Consider the following 13,252-nt stretch of genomic DNA (forward strand, 5'->3'; position numbering starts at 1 on the left):
TGACGTAGCAGTACCAGCCAAATACTGGAGATGGCCTAGAGAAAAGCAGAAATAAAAGTCAAATCAGCTGCATTAATTTCCTCAGGTGTAGCTATCAACTGACAGATCCCTGGGTTTAGGTGAGGCATCTGTGCTTTAAGAAACATTATCCTGTACAACTCATTCAACACTAAGAACACAATAGAAGATGAGATGAGGTTATAGTTGTGCTGGAAATTTTGTCGTGATCTCACGTTATACCCTTTGCCAAAGGAGGAGAGACAGATACTTATTTCTAAGGGGCTTTCTCCAGAACAATTTCCTGTTGAGCCCTGTTACTGCTTCCCTATCAGAGGCCCCTTACTGTGTCGTGGTACCACTTCTGACTGCTGAGATACTCCAGCTGAGACTCAAACTCAGAAATTGCACTTAATTCTATTTGTAAAGTGATGGAGCTTTCTCTTGGGTGGCGTTTTTAAGGTTATACAGTGAGTGTACATGCTGGATTCAGCTCCATGGCTAAGGGATCACCACAGGGAGGAGCTTCTGTAGGTGTGTTTTGTGAAGAAGACGTGCAAGAGGAAGGAAGGGTGTAGCTGCAGTGGTGGTTTCTATACATGCCTCCCCCATTCTTGGGTCAGAAGGAAGGAGGTGTGACAAAGCAGCCTCTGAGCCAGCTGCTGGGATGGCCCTTTGGGGCTGAAAGAGCCTGGACACAAAGCAGCGGCTTCAGCTCCTGGTGGAGGTGATGGACCGGCTGGTCCGAAGCTCTGCAGGGACTGCATAAACAGCACTTTGTTTGGGGCACTGGACAAACAGTGTTTCTTATTGTCCAGAGGACCGGGGAGAATCGAAGCTCTGCGAAGCAAAGGGGGAAGCGTCCCTATGTCTCGTGGCTGTGAGCAGAAACCGTGGCGGCTCCGTTGCTTGCCGCTCAGAAGAGACTAAATGGGAGTGTGACACTCAGCTGGGAGCATTACTGTCATGCTGGGATAAGGCGGCGTTCAAGTAAGAGCCAAAATCTCTGTGTTTTCCTCAGTTTGTGATTCAACCCGTACCCTCTTTTTCCATTGCCGCAAGAAAAGCAAGAACCCCACCAAACCAACGCCAAAGAGCCAACAAAGCCCCTCCCGAAGCGGAGCTCTCGCTGCACTCCCCTGTAAAGGCAGAAGCTGCAGCTAGAAGCACAACACTTAATTTCTAAAATGTTGCCAGGTAACGTGCGAGCTCACCCCTTCGAGGCGAGCCTTGCCAAGCGCCCGGCCGGTACCAGGCCGCACGGAGGAGGGCCGAAGCTCCGCCGGCTGGGGGAGCGCCGCAAGGCCGCCCGTGGCCCGTCTCCCCGCTCCAGCCGCCTGGGCCACCTCACCCTCGGCACCGGCACGGCCGGCGGCTGCCCCCCCGTCGCCTCGGGGTGCCGGCAGCGCCCCGGCCGCGGCTGCCGGGAGGGAGGCGCGGTTCCGCCGCGGGGCACGGGCAGACCCCCCGCGCCGGGGTGACCCCTGGACGTGCGGGAAGGAGCCCCGGCCTCCGCTTGCGGGCCTGCCTTCGCGGGGAGACCCAGCGGCGAAGCCGAGAGTCTTCCCGCCCGCGGCCGCCGCGGGGCCCCCGCCGGGGCAGGCGAAAGGGCGGGCGGGGGGTGGGTGGGGGGGTGGGGTGGGGAGCGGGGCGCTGCGGCGCCGCGCGGCCGCTGGAGGGCGGGCGCGGACAGGCAACGGCCGGCCTCGCGCCGGCGGGCGGCGGGCGGCGGGCAGCGGCCTGGCCCGCGCGCTGCGTGAGGCGGAGTCCGGCCGCGCGGGCCCGGCGCCTCTCCGGCCGTGGTGGCGCCTGGGCCGGACTGCAGCCCTGTATGTAAAACGCGTTCTGGTTTTGCGCAGTTTAACCGTTGGTCAGAAATTTGGCGAATTGTCATGCGGGGGATGGTACGATCAGCCGGCAGCGGATCTCTTATGGGTGTCTATCTATCTGTCTTGTCTGCGCTTGAATATATGCATGGAACTAAAAGCTACCTGATAATTTTGGAACTAAGGTGATGAATTGTACGTGGTCAGGTATAGGTTGTTGTTAAGTTAGCTCTAGCGGCTGCACGGGCGTGGACACCACCATACACAGCTTGCATATCCACACACACCTCATACACACAAGCAGTACATACACAGGCACACACAGATACACTCACAGAAAGGTCCACACACAGAAACACCCACCTACCGCCTTTCACACCCCACCCCCCCCTTATATACACACACAAATACACAAAGATAAATATCCACACATAGACCCCCCCTTTATACACACATGTGCATGCGCACACACAGCAGCAACGGCACAGTGGTAACGTAACATCTGCCTGGGTGCTCTCAGGGTGTGGTGGGGGAGACCGTACCTCCCTTTGACTCCATCAAAAAAATCAATAAAGAGTCTGTGTGTGAGGAAGGGGTATGTGTAAGCTGTGTGTAGGGGGTGTATGTGCATATATATATATATATGAGATATGTGTAGGGGGTGTATGTGCATATATATATATGAGATATGTACGTATGTATGTGTACATGTGTGTATATAAAGGAATGTCTGTGTGTATGTGTACAAGTATATATGTGTGTGCGCGTAAGATGTGTGTGCATATATATAAAAGCTGTGTGCATAAGCTATGGGTACGAGTGGGTGTGCGATGACTCCTGGCCTGCCCACCCTGGGGGCCTCTGCAGGTTCTGCCCGGTGCTGTCTGGCCCTTGGGACCTCCCTGTGCCACCCCTGCCACTTCGCTGCTGTGTGGCAATCAGAGGCTAAAGCCCAGCTCTGCCCCTGCCCCCAAGGGCAGCCTCTGCAGCTCTCAAGGTGGAAGGCTTTAATCTTATCACACCGTTAAATAGATGTTTCGGGTTTTTTTCCTGGAGCTGGTGTTGTGGAGTGAGATTTCTGCCTTGACTTTCAGCTTTTTTCTTTCTTATCCCCGTGGAGTTGATCTGCAAAAGTCCAATGTATCAGTAATTTCAATCTGACATGAATAAGGCAGGGTGTGTTTTCTGTTTCCTGGCCTGGAGGCATTAGGTGGGTGATCTGCCCTAATGCACTAACTACTATTTTGATACTTGATTAAAAAATATGTGCTTGGATGTTAGAAATGCTGATTGCTGCCACCAAGAAATCCCGTTCCATTTTTGGAGCCTCTAAACAGTTTTATAGCAGAGTCTGCCCAGCTGGCACTGTCCCAGGACGGAAAATTTACAGCCAAAGTCATACTTGAGCTGATAGTGCTCACATAAGCTTTAACAGCTGCTCACTACAAAAACTTTATACCTGTTTTATATATTATTTCCATATATATTTTTACTCTATGTTCACCTTATTCAATGAAAAAAAGTTTTGTGGACAGGGGAACAAGATTTTTGTTTTAATCTACTAATAGTCCCCCACCTGCTCCAAATACAGCCCTTTCCCATGCCTGCCCACTGTAATATCCCCTTTCCCACTCCCAACTCCTTCCCTTCCAGTCTTCCTGTCTCGGGTCCTGCAGGCAGTGACTGGGCAGGCAGTGAAATGTGCTGCGGACTGGCCAGCAAATGCACACAGGGGTGGTTTGGCCCCTTGGTTTTTGTCTTTTGAAATAAGTAGGGAGCTGTGTACCTTTCTCACAGATGCTGTACTAAAAGTCGTGTGTGTGCGTGTGTCCATCTGTCCAGCAAACACCAGTGCATTGTTACAGAGAGACACGGAAGAGACAAGAATAAAATAAGAAATTTGCATTGAATATTTATTTTGATAAACATTGTGTACTCCAAACAACTACATGTTATTTCAGTTGTAAGCCACAATCTGTTGGAACCAACGTCCCAAGAGCTCGTCGTCATAAACCAGTCAATGCATTACCACGGTCTGCGGACATAGAGAGCTTTCAAGTGCAAAGCAGATTATCAGAAAAGACATATTGCCAACCTCCTTAACAACCTGGACAATGATAAACTCCAGTAGAAATGCTTCATATGTCTGCAATTTAGTTGTCTTAGTGCCATTGTAATAAATTAATAGAAAATATATCTTTTTTTCATTGGAAAGTCTATAAGAAAATGTACAAACATCTAATTCCGAAAAAGGACCAGCTGTTTCGGCGACAGGTAAAACAAGCATTTGAACAGAGGCAAAAAACCCAAACATCCAAACAAATAGACAAACAAACAAAATGCAATCAAAAAAACCCCCACTCTACCCATGGCAATTGCGTAGGCAAACATGGAAACATTTGCAGTAATGAAACCTTACAAAGAGGGTAACTGCAGCTTGTGCAGGGACTGTACAGGATGTACAAAGAACAAGCAGTCAGGTAATTCACTAGTGAAAATGTGCACGTGCAATTTCTAGAACAGTCAAAGATAAAAAAGTAATCATATGGCACAAAACTGTTGCTGACTGGCGGTGGTATTAGGCTTCATTCTGTCTGCAGAGCAACGCAACGACTTCATCCCGTAAAGGTGGATGGGAGCCCTTTGCATTTCACAGGTGTGGCTGCCCAGCTACACTGCTAGGATGCTCTGTTATCCCCCAGGCTTACAGCCTGCAGCGATCCTGTACTCCCTATTCACAGCGTGAGACCCACCCTAGCTCCAAAACAGGCCCATGTGACAAGCTTTGCATGATAGAACAAGCTACTTAAAAGTTTTCTTCTCTTAATAAGATGAGATTTTTTAGGAAAGAAAAAAATTTTTTTCCTAGAGCCAAGTCTTATGATTTCACCCTGAGAATTCCCAAAATAGTAAAATCAGAAGCTGCCCTTCAGCACAAAGGCAGCATGCTCGTAGAAGCTGAACAATGCCTCCCAGGCATTTACACGATGACAGAGAGCAGAACTCGCTCTCTGAACAGAGAAGGGAACTCACTGGTGGCCCAGTGAAGCAGTGCACCACAGAGGGCAACCCCTGCCCCGAGGGTCGTACAAAGCCAAATCCCAAACCAGGTACATTCTGAGCCCAGCTTTCCTGCCCACAGTTTGTTAAGTGCTCATGAAAGAAATACTCCTGCTTTGGTCCATGTCTTGGGAGCAAGTCTGTTCCACTAACACCAGTGCAATGATATCAACAGAATTTCCTCAGGACAGTGAAGAGGTTTAGATAACCCAGACTAATGTACTCAAGGGACTTATTTTTGCTCTGTTTGCTCAACTTCAGGGATCTGGCTTTGTTTTGGCTATCAGAGAACATCAGATAAATGATGTTTGGATAATCATGGTTGAACTGTAAACTGGTTGAACAAATGAGACTGACTTCTTCGAGGAATAGTTTGTGAAATCCCCAAACTATCGTAAGACATTGGGGGAAAAAACAACCCACCTTAACTTGTCTTTTACAAGTGTTGCCCATTCACGCTGGAAACAGCACAAATGCCTAAGGAGCATTCATTAACAGACTCTTGTTGAGAAGCAAGGGAGGGAAAGCTTGGCTTTTTTTTTGTTTGTTTAAATACAATACACATGACATTCAGCGAGTTCAAAACAACTATATAATCAGACTGAAAAGAACATTTCCAGTTTCAAAACCCAGGAGAGGCTTGAGGGGAATGTAACCTACAGTACTGTCTAAATTTTGCTCATGGTTGCTTTGACTTTCAGAGCAATCGATCTAAACCAGGCTTATAGAGTGCAACACCTGCCCAGCCTTTGGAATGACACACAAAATCCTTGCTCTTTCGTTCTAGCTGCAACATAGCATTTTGGATACTATGGAAAAAAAGCAACTTAATTACATGAGCTTTAATTAAAACAGAGCAAAACGAAGTAACCATCAGCAACTTGAATAATTTCTGTAGCAATGGGGACAGGCAGAGACAAAGTGGGAAACAAACCCAGATATTATTGGCAAAATTGACATTCTATGTGCTTTGAAAAGCTTGTCATCCTATCTTTTACTGCTTCCCTCCCCCCCCCCCCCCGGCCTGCTTAGATTTCTTAAAAGTAGCCACAGCCTCCAGAGACGCCTTCATGGCATTTCTGAGCAACAGACAGAAATATCACTGAACACTAGAAGTGCTTACAATGTTTTACAAGATAACGGTTAATTTCCCAGCTTCAAGAGGTGTCCCTGTAGGAGTCCTGATTCATGATGATCTGCCTTCATTACCCAGATATTGCTTTGGAGAAGGGGGAAAGGAAGTACAAGACATCCAACAACTAGTGTATGGGCATTCCCACTGTAATTCTTCAGCTACTTGGTAAGATCTCTGTCACCTTCCATCCAGATCTCACCTAACTCTTCCAGGAAGACACTCATGCCCTTCAGCCTGAGGACAGGATCAGAAAGCAACACACAGCAGAGCAGTCTGATCCTGTTCCCTCTGACCTCCCTGGAAAGGCGACGGCTGCTCACCCTATTTGAGGCTGAATAAGGTTAAGTCCCAGTAATCCCAGTTAAAAACTAGAAGCCTTGAACAGAATGGCTTTGACTGGCTACCATAAACCCTCTGGACTGATTCTGGACATTATTATACAGAGGTACTGTATGGGAAAGGCTGAGAAAGTGTATGTGCTAATTGACATTGCTTTCCTTCTAGCCTACAGCTACTTGTTGAAGGAAAACTTCCTATTTTAGCAACCCCTGTTACAAAACCTTGATCCATAGGAGAAACACAGTTTTCTGAGCAAGCAGAAGTATGTGGTTTAATCAGTCTTCACTGGTATGTTTTATCCGCTCCATCTCTCATATCTTCCCCAACTATGTGCTGTGGGTTAGCATGAACAACACAGATCCCAAAGAGCTTGATCAAACATCATAGAAGCTTTAGCATAAATTCTTACTGTCCAGTTATGTTTCCCAGCATCTAGGTAATCACTCAAATATACTCTTTCTGCCTTAGATTTTCAACCAACCTTTGAATTGGCATTCCATGTTTAGGTGAGCAGCTAGTTACACTATAGAAAAGAAAAAGTGTTTGGACAACTTAGAGGCTGGTAAAAGCAATAATCCTCAATGGCCTTCAGACCTAGAACTCCCCCTTCAAGAGGAAACACATAAGTTAGTCTGTCACAGGGGTGCTGATAAAACCAGCACCTTGTAAAATAGGTCAAACCTTGCTTAGTAACACGAGAGTCAACATGGCATCGGTGAGCAAATCAACCGGCGAGGAGCTGGTGATCACAGAACGTACGCTGATCACAGAGGAAGGCTTTTCTGTCACATGTGGCCACTCTAGCTACTTACAGTAAGATTTCTTTTTGAACAACAACAACAACAACAAAATGCTACACCTCTGGAGCAGGCTTGCAAGGTGCCTGCGGTGAGCAGTCAGTAGTCCATCCCATGGGGGCAGTGCTGGCAGCCAGAAGGCAAAGCAGCCGTGTCCTCATAGTTTCATTTTCTTCATCACAGGAATTGGCAGTGCTTGGTAGATTTTAGCCGAGTCCTCATTAGTGACCAGCTTCACCCAGACAGGGCGGAAGCTTCCTTTGAAGCCAACAAAAGCCATTTTTTCTGCAAATCAGAGCAAATATATTAGGAGCGTGTCTGGGCTGCACCAGAAAACTGCCTGTGAGCATGGCTACACCCAATGGCTGCATGGGTGCAGGTGCACAAGAGCACACATGTGCATGCAAACTTTGCCAATTTGCATTCTCCAGGTATTAAAGAAATACTTTCCTAATGAAGCTTAATTAAAATTTTATTTACATATTGTATGCTTCCATTAATTAACAATGTATGTTACATAGCAGAGGAGAAACAGAGAAGGAAAAACCCTGCATAGCAAGCAGCCTGAGCTACCTGTTAAAGCTACCATTATTTGCATGGTGGTTATATTCAAAACCCTTTCCTACTTGGGAAAGGTGGGGGATGGGGGACAGGACAACAGACAAGACCTACATTAGCAAGTGTAAAACACGCACACAGAGGAGGAAAGCGTGCAAAAAGCTCACAGTTAGAGCTGATGAAAGCAACGTGCACAACAAAGCGATGTTCTAGTGCAATATGTGATGTTTTGAAATATATAGGCTCTGTGTCATCAAGTCAGACTTCTGTTTCAAGTGAAGACCAGCTAAAAATAAGTTCAGAAAAGTAAAAATCCTGGTTTGGGGCATTTAGTGGGAAAAAAAATCCAATATTCCTTTTGTTAAAATGCCTTTCTATTTAAAGTTAATCTGGAAAATCAAAACCCCTGAATTCTTTACTTCTAAGAACAACTGCCAGAGCACTTTTTCCATTTACAGTACTAAACTGAGTGCTGTTATCCAAGGCTGCAGTGGATACAACCTTACCAAATAAATAAATGACTGGTCCTAGGATGTTTGAGCACATAGAAACAAGCAAGGCAAAGTTTAGAAGAAGAAAAAAGGTCCCTTTACTGGAATCATGGGAGGGGAATAGATAAAGGGGTTTAGAATTGCATTTTTAAAAAGTGGTTACCTTTTAACCTAAAACCCTCTTCTGCTCCAAGTTTCTCCAGTACTTTAGTCCATGGTCCTCTTGAAATGAATCTTCCTTTAGATGTCACCAGCACTATGGAGCTGAAGGAAACAAAGCCATTTATCAACAGGTGAAGAGTCAGAACACACTCCTCGCTTGTCTGTCTTGAGGACTGGTAACTCCTGCCTGTGTGACTCAAAGGCACCCACGAACTACAGTGGTTTCTGCTTTAATGTCTTTTGTCCATGCTTTCCAACAGTTGAGTCATATATTCACTTTTCCAATCATGCAAAACCCATTAGAAAGCAGACAGAATTCTCTTCTTTTTTTTTTTAAACACTGTTTTCTAGGATGATTTAAATGTTTCCAACCAGCAGTTCTATCCAGCTTTGCTCAGAGAGGAACATGCTCTCCCTGGGATGCTCTTAGGAAGTCTCAAGTAATTTCTTCTTCTTTCGTCATTAGCAGATTAAACCTGAAGAAATTCACTTCTTTGAGGCTTTTGCCTTTGATGCTTTTCCTTCATTTTCAGTATGCTTTTGCTTAAAAAGTGTACTATTATTATTATTATTATTATTATTACTGTCTTACTTGCATGTACTGTATTTCACCTAAAAATTCTTGGGGTCCTATACAAATGCTGAGTGATAAACAAAAGGCATGAGGTAAGTGCATTAAGCTAATGTAAATCTGTAACTGCTTGGTAAAACTTGATAACTGCCTAGGCTTAATTCTAGATAGGTAGAATAAAAACCCAAATTAAACATGAAGAAATAATCATGCAGTGAGACTTTTCTGGGGAGAAGCACAGGACACTCAGTGAAGTTAAGCTCATTACTTCCTACAAGATGCACAAATACCTCCAATGGTTATCCCAAAGCCTGTTGAGGGAGAGGTATGCGCCAGTGAGTTCAGTGGAAGTTTTGCCATTAAGTTCAGTGGGGCTTGGATGTCATCTTTGTTCACCTCCTAATTAAATCTACACGACAGTAATTGAGCAAACACTTGCTTAGGTGAAATTATTTAATTCCACCTTGCAGGCTTTCCATGAATGAAACTTCTCTGACTCAAATGGCATTTGCAGTCTTGCAGAATGAGAGCCTTGCTGGGTCTGCTTTCCGGCATCACAGTGGACACAAGTCACTAAAATTAATTAGGCAATAGCTCCTGCGGAGCTCAAGCCCTGAGCTACTGAGTGCAGCATTTACATCTTAACACCTCAGCTGGAACTGGAACTGTTCAGGGGAAAATAGCAACGGGTGGTGGCAGAAGAACAAGAGAAGCAAAAGAGTTAAGAGTCACCAGGACTTTTCCTAGAATAAACCTGAGGTGTTAAAATGCTCCAGTGCTTACCAGAGTGGATTGAGCTGGCAGGCTGGTTTTGACTACTTTGCGAATGCTGAATCACCTCTTTTTATTTCCTTCAGTTCACTAAAATCATTACTTTCTAGTAAGCCTTTCCTGCTATGGAAGTTTAAAATAAATTCACCAGATGTTTTGTTTTCTTATCCCTGGGAAACTCATCAGAAGAATAGATTTATTAACAAAAAGGAATTTGGCCCACAGAGTTGCTTAAATGAAGAAAGAGGCTTGTCCTTGCTAGAAACACCCCTTCTTGCATCCCCAAATCCATAAACCTGAAAGTTGTTTCAGCAGTCTCTTCACGAGAGGCTGGCGAGGCTGGTGGGGTCCCTTCCCCTCCGTTAGCACCATCTCTCTGTACAGCCCATGCTCTGCACCGTGGTGGGGAGAGGTGACAAGAAGCTGCTGGCTGTACAGTCCTGCCATCTGCACGGTGCCCACACCTGAATCTGAACAACACTTCCATCCAGCAAATGGATGAAAGGTGTTTCATGGCTGTAGCTGAAGCCTGTGCCTGATCAAATTGGAAAGGCCTGCAGGGGCTGGGCTGGGAAAACTTTTGGTCAAAGAAGGACAGTAATTTGGGGGTTCAATCCTTGCAAAGACACAGCTGAGTGAGACCTGAGAGGTGCTGACCATGTTGGGTCAACTTCTGGTCCTAATCCTGAACCTGATCCTGATCCTAATCCTGATCCTAATCCTAATCCTAATCCTAACCCTGTTCCAACACTAATCCAGAGAAGACAATGAGGCTCAGAAAGACTTAAATACATCTGAAATCTAATTACAATTCAAACTTCTAAAGTAAGAAAGAATCCAGGAACTGGATTTAGCCAGGATTGAGATTGGAGTTTTTGCAAAGGAGGATGATGGCCTCTCTGAAAAGCTCTCTTAGTTTATTTAATGAGAGAAAAGTGAGCAACTATCATGCTTCTCTGCAGTAACTACTCAATGTGGTTTTTGCAATCTTCAGAAACACATCTGTATCCACCTGCATGGCACTCTGCTGAAACTTCCCCCAAGTCCCTAGAATAAATGCCAGAACAATATCCTGTTGATCTGCCCACAGCTATTTCAAATGATTCATCAGCAAAGCAATCATATTTGTATTAGATGTTACATATCAGATTTCAAATCAAAACAGATTTAATAACAATGAAATATATTCATTTCACAATAGCACTCCACAAACTAATAGGAGAACACCATCTCTGGTTAAAGGGTTTCTAGTATTGTTCCCATTCTTATTCCAGCAGACAAAGCTGCTGTCCTCCAGGATGCAGGAACGTGTTGGCTACTTACCACCCACTTGCAAAACTCTGCCTTTCTGGCTGCCCATGCTTAAAAAATAAAAGCATCCAGCCTTTAGGTCTGGGCAGGGAACATGTGCAAAGAGGAATGTATTTTATTAGTGGAATTCTCTGTGATTTGAGAGAGTACGCAGGCAATAGAAAAACATAAACTGTGCACATCTGTACCGATAAGTGCTTTGTGAATTTAAGTCTGTAGTTTGTCTGTAACCCACAACATAAATGTAGATCTGCAGTTTATTAATCAAATGTAGCTCTGCAGTTTATCTGGGGCTCAATCAGTTCCTAAATCACAGAGTCTGCATCCTTCTGCCTGCATGTCCCGCTCACATTTGGACTCTATTGGAGTCGGCAGCTACAAAAGCACATTGTTAGCTCAGTCATTCTGGCCCACGTTGGGTCACAAAAACCAGGAAAAAGATGAGTGTTGTACAGCATTCTTGTACATTGCACCTTAGTAACACGAGGTTATTTACTCACTGATCTTTGATGCTGTTGACATAATTTTCTATCTGTGCTGGGATTCCCTGTAGAATTGAATTTTTGAATGTTACTCGATCAACAACGTTTCCATGATGTCCATCAATCACAACTAGTTGGATACCCTCATCAGTGAGGAAAAACCTGACACCATCAACCTGTGCGGAAGGGGAAAATATTATTCATCTATCATAGTAACACAATTGCAAACAGCCACCTGTAAGAAGCACTGATAGTCTTGAGTCATGGGACTCCTTTTTATATCAAAGGACAGAATTCCAGATCTCTGAGGTCAAGCTGTCCTGCATTTATACTAGTAAGGGGAAGTTACAGCCATTATTTTTTTTTTCAAAATACAGAGCAGAAGTGACCTGAATCTAACTATCCATGGTAACTTTGTAAGCAAGTTTTCCATAAAAATGAAGCAAGCATCTTAGAATTTTGTCCCATAAATTTCACTGAGAGGACCTGCTTACCTCAGTGTATGCAAAGTCATCCTTTAGGTGGAAGTATTGTTTCTTATAAGTTTCTATTTTCACTTCTAGTAGGTGGTCCTTAGTCTTCTGTTCACAAAAAAAAAAAAAAAAAAAAAAAAGAGAGGAAAGAATTTTTCTAGTGAGGATGTCCATTACCTGAATGCTACATTTTCAGAAAGCATTTTGAACCTTGAAATTCAACCAACTAGAAAGCTACATAATAAGCACTGACTTGCCAAATTACGTTGCTAATGAGACTGGGCACAATAGTAACCTCTCTGCTCATCCTGTCAACATTTAAATTGTTTCATCAAATGGCAGAGTAGAAGTGATTCTCACTTTGCACAGCTGACACATAATTCTTGGAGGCTTTGCTGTGCATTCCTGCTTCAAGGGTGATGAGTGAAGAAAATAAAAAATCCAATAAATATCCCCCTGCCTTCCCCAGAATTAAAATGTATTGGATATAGGAGACAGTGCTGTGCATTATATGAATGAGACACTCAGCTATGCAGTCCCCTCTCTGACACTGCTGTTCTTATAACCTGGAGGAGCTGGAGGCCAGGCAAAGAACCCTGTGTCTTTCCAGAATCACATTCCCTGGACCAAGCTGTCTTCCAGCTCATTACTTTTTACCCTATGCTTTTAAGCACAGCACATCACAACAGAGTCCCAAAAGACTAAGTATCCAACTTCAACCAAAGTCTTGGGTGGCTTTGACCTTCAAGGACCTGTACTTTCTGCACGTGCAAGAATCTGTTTCATATTATTTCAGATGCCTGAACCATTTCAGAAAATCAGGCACAGGATATACTGAACCTGGTACAAAGTCTTTCGATGTCTGTGGGCACAATATGTGCCAGAATTACAGATTTACACTGGCAATAATTCTGTGATAAGAAATCAATTACTTTACCAGTTGTGTACTAGAGAGCTTCTTAGGCATTGGCACTTCCACTATTGGTGTCTCAATGTACTTGGGATAGGCCATGGCTTCACAGTCGCTGACGCCAGCCGTCTTTGGGATCACAGCTTTGATCCTTATTCGTTCACAGCCCTTGACAGAGCAGAAAGCAAATTTCTCCTTCTCATTTTGAGCTTTGAGTTTCAGAAACAGCAGCCTGCAGGTAGGAAAGAAAAGTGAGCAGCATCCTTGAGACTTCTGTGCAAAAAATTACTAATTCCCAGTTTTGGTGAACTCCTTCCTAATGCTTTGCAGTAATGTGCATTGCAAACCCTCAGTGCTGATGTCTGCATT

General features: G+C 44.7%; 1 protein-coding gene across 3 annotated transcripts in view; it reads right to left on the reverse strand.

The window, feature by feature from the left end:
- Positions 1-3,710: 3,710 nt before the first annotated feature.
- CEMIP (cell migration inducing hyaluronidase 1) overlaps positions 3,711-13,252 on the reverse strand; it is a 116,553-nt gene continuing 107,011 nt past the window's right edge. For 2 of the 3 annotated variants that reach the window (XM_049811433.1, XM_049811432.1), the window contains exons 25-29: positions 12,911-13,115; positions 11,995-12,081; positions 11,519-11,676; positions 8,367-8,467; positions 3,711-7,439 (exon numbers count right to left, since the gene is read on the reverse strand). In XM_049811433.1, coding sequence (XP_049667390.1) covers positions 7,312-7,439; positions 8,367-8,467; positions 11,519-11,676; positions 11,995-12,081; positions 12,911-13,115 — 679 coding nt within the window. In that variant the 3' untranslated portion in view covers positions 3,711-7,311. The remainder of the gene's footprint in view (positions 7,440-8,366; positions 8,468-11,518; positions 11,677-11,994; positions 12,082-12,910; positions 13,116-13,252) is intronic. The other variant, XM_049811434.1, reaches the window with a different exon arrangement.

The sequence above is a fragment of the Accipiter gentilis genome, chromosome 10, assembly GCF_929443795.1.
Source record: "Accipiter gentilis chromosome 10, bAccGen1.1, whole genome shotgun sequence".
NCBI classification, from domain to species: domain Eukaryota; kingdom Metazoa; phylum Chordata; class Aves; order Accipitriformes; family Accipitridae; genus Astur; species Astur gentilis.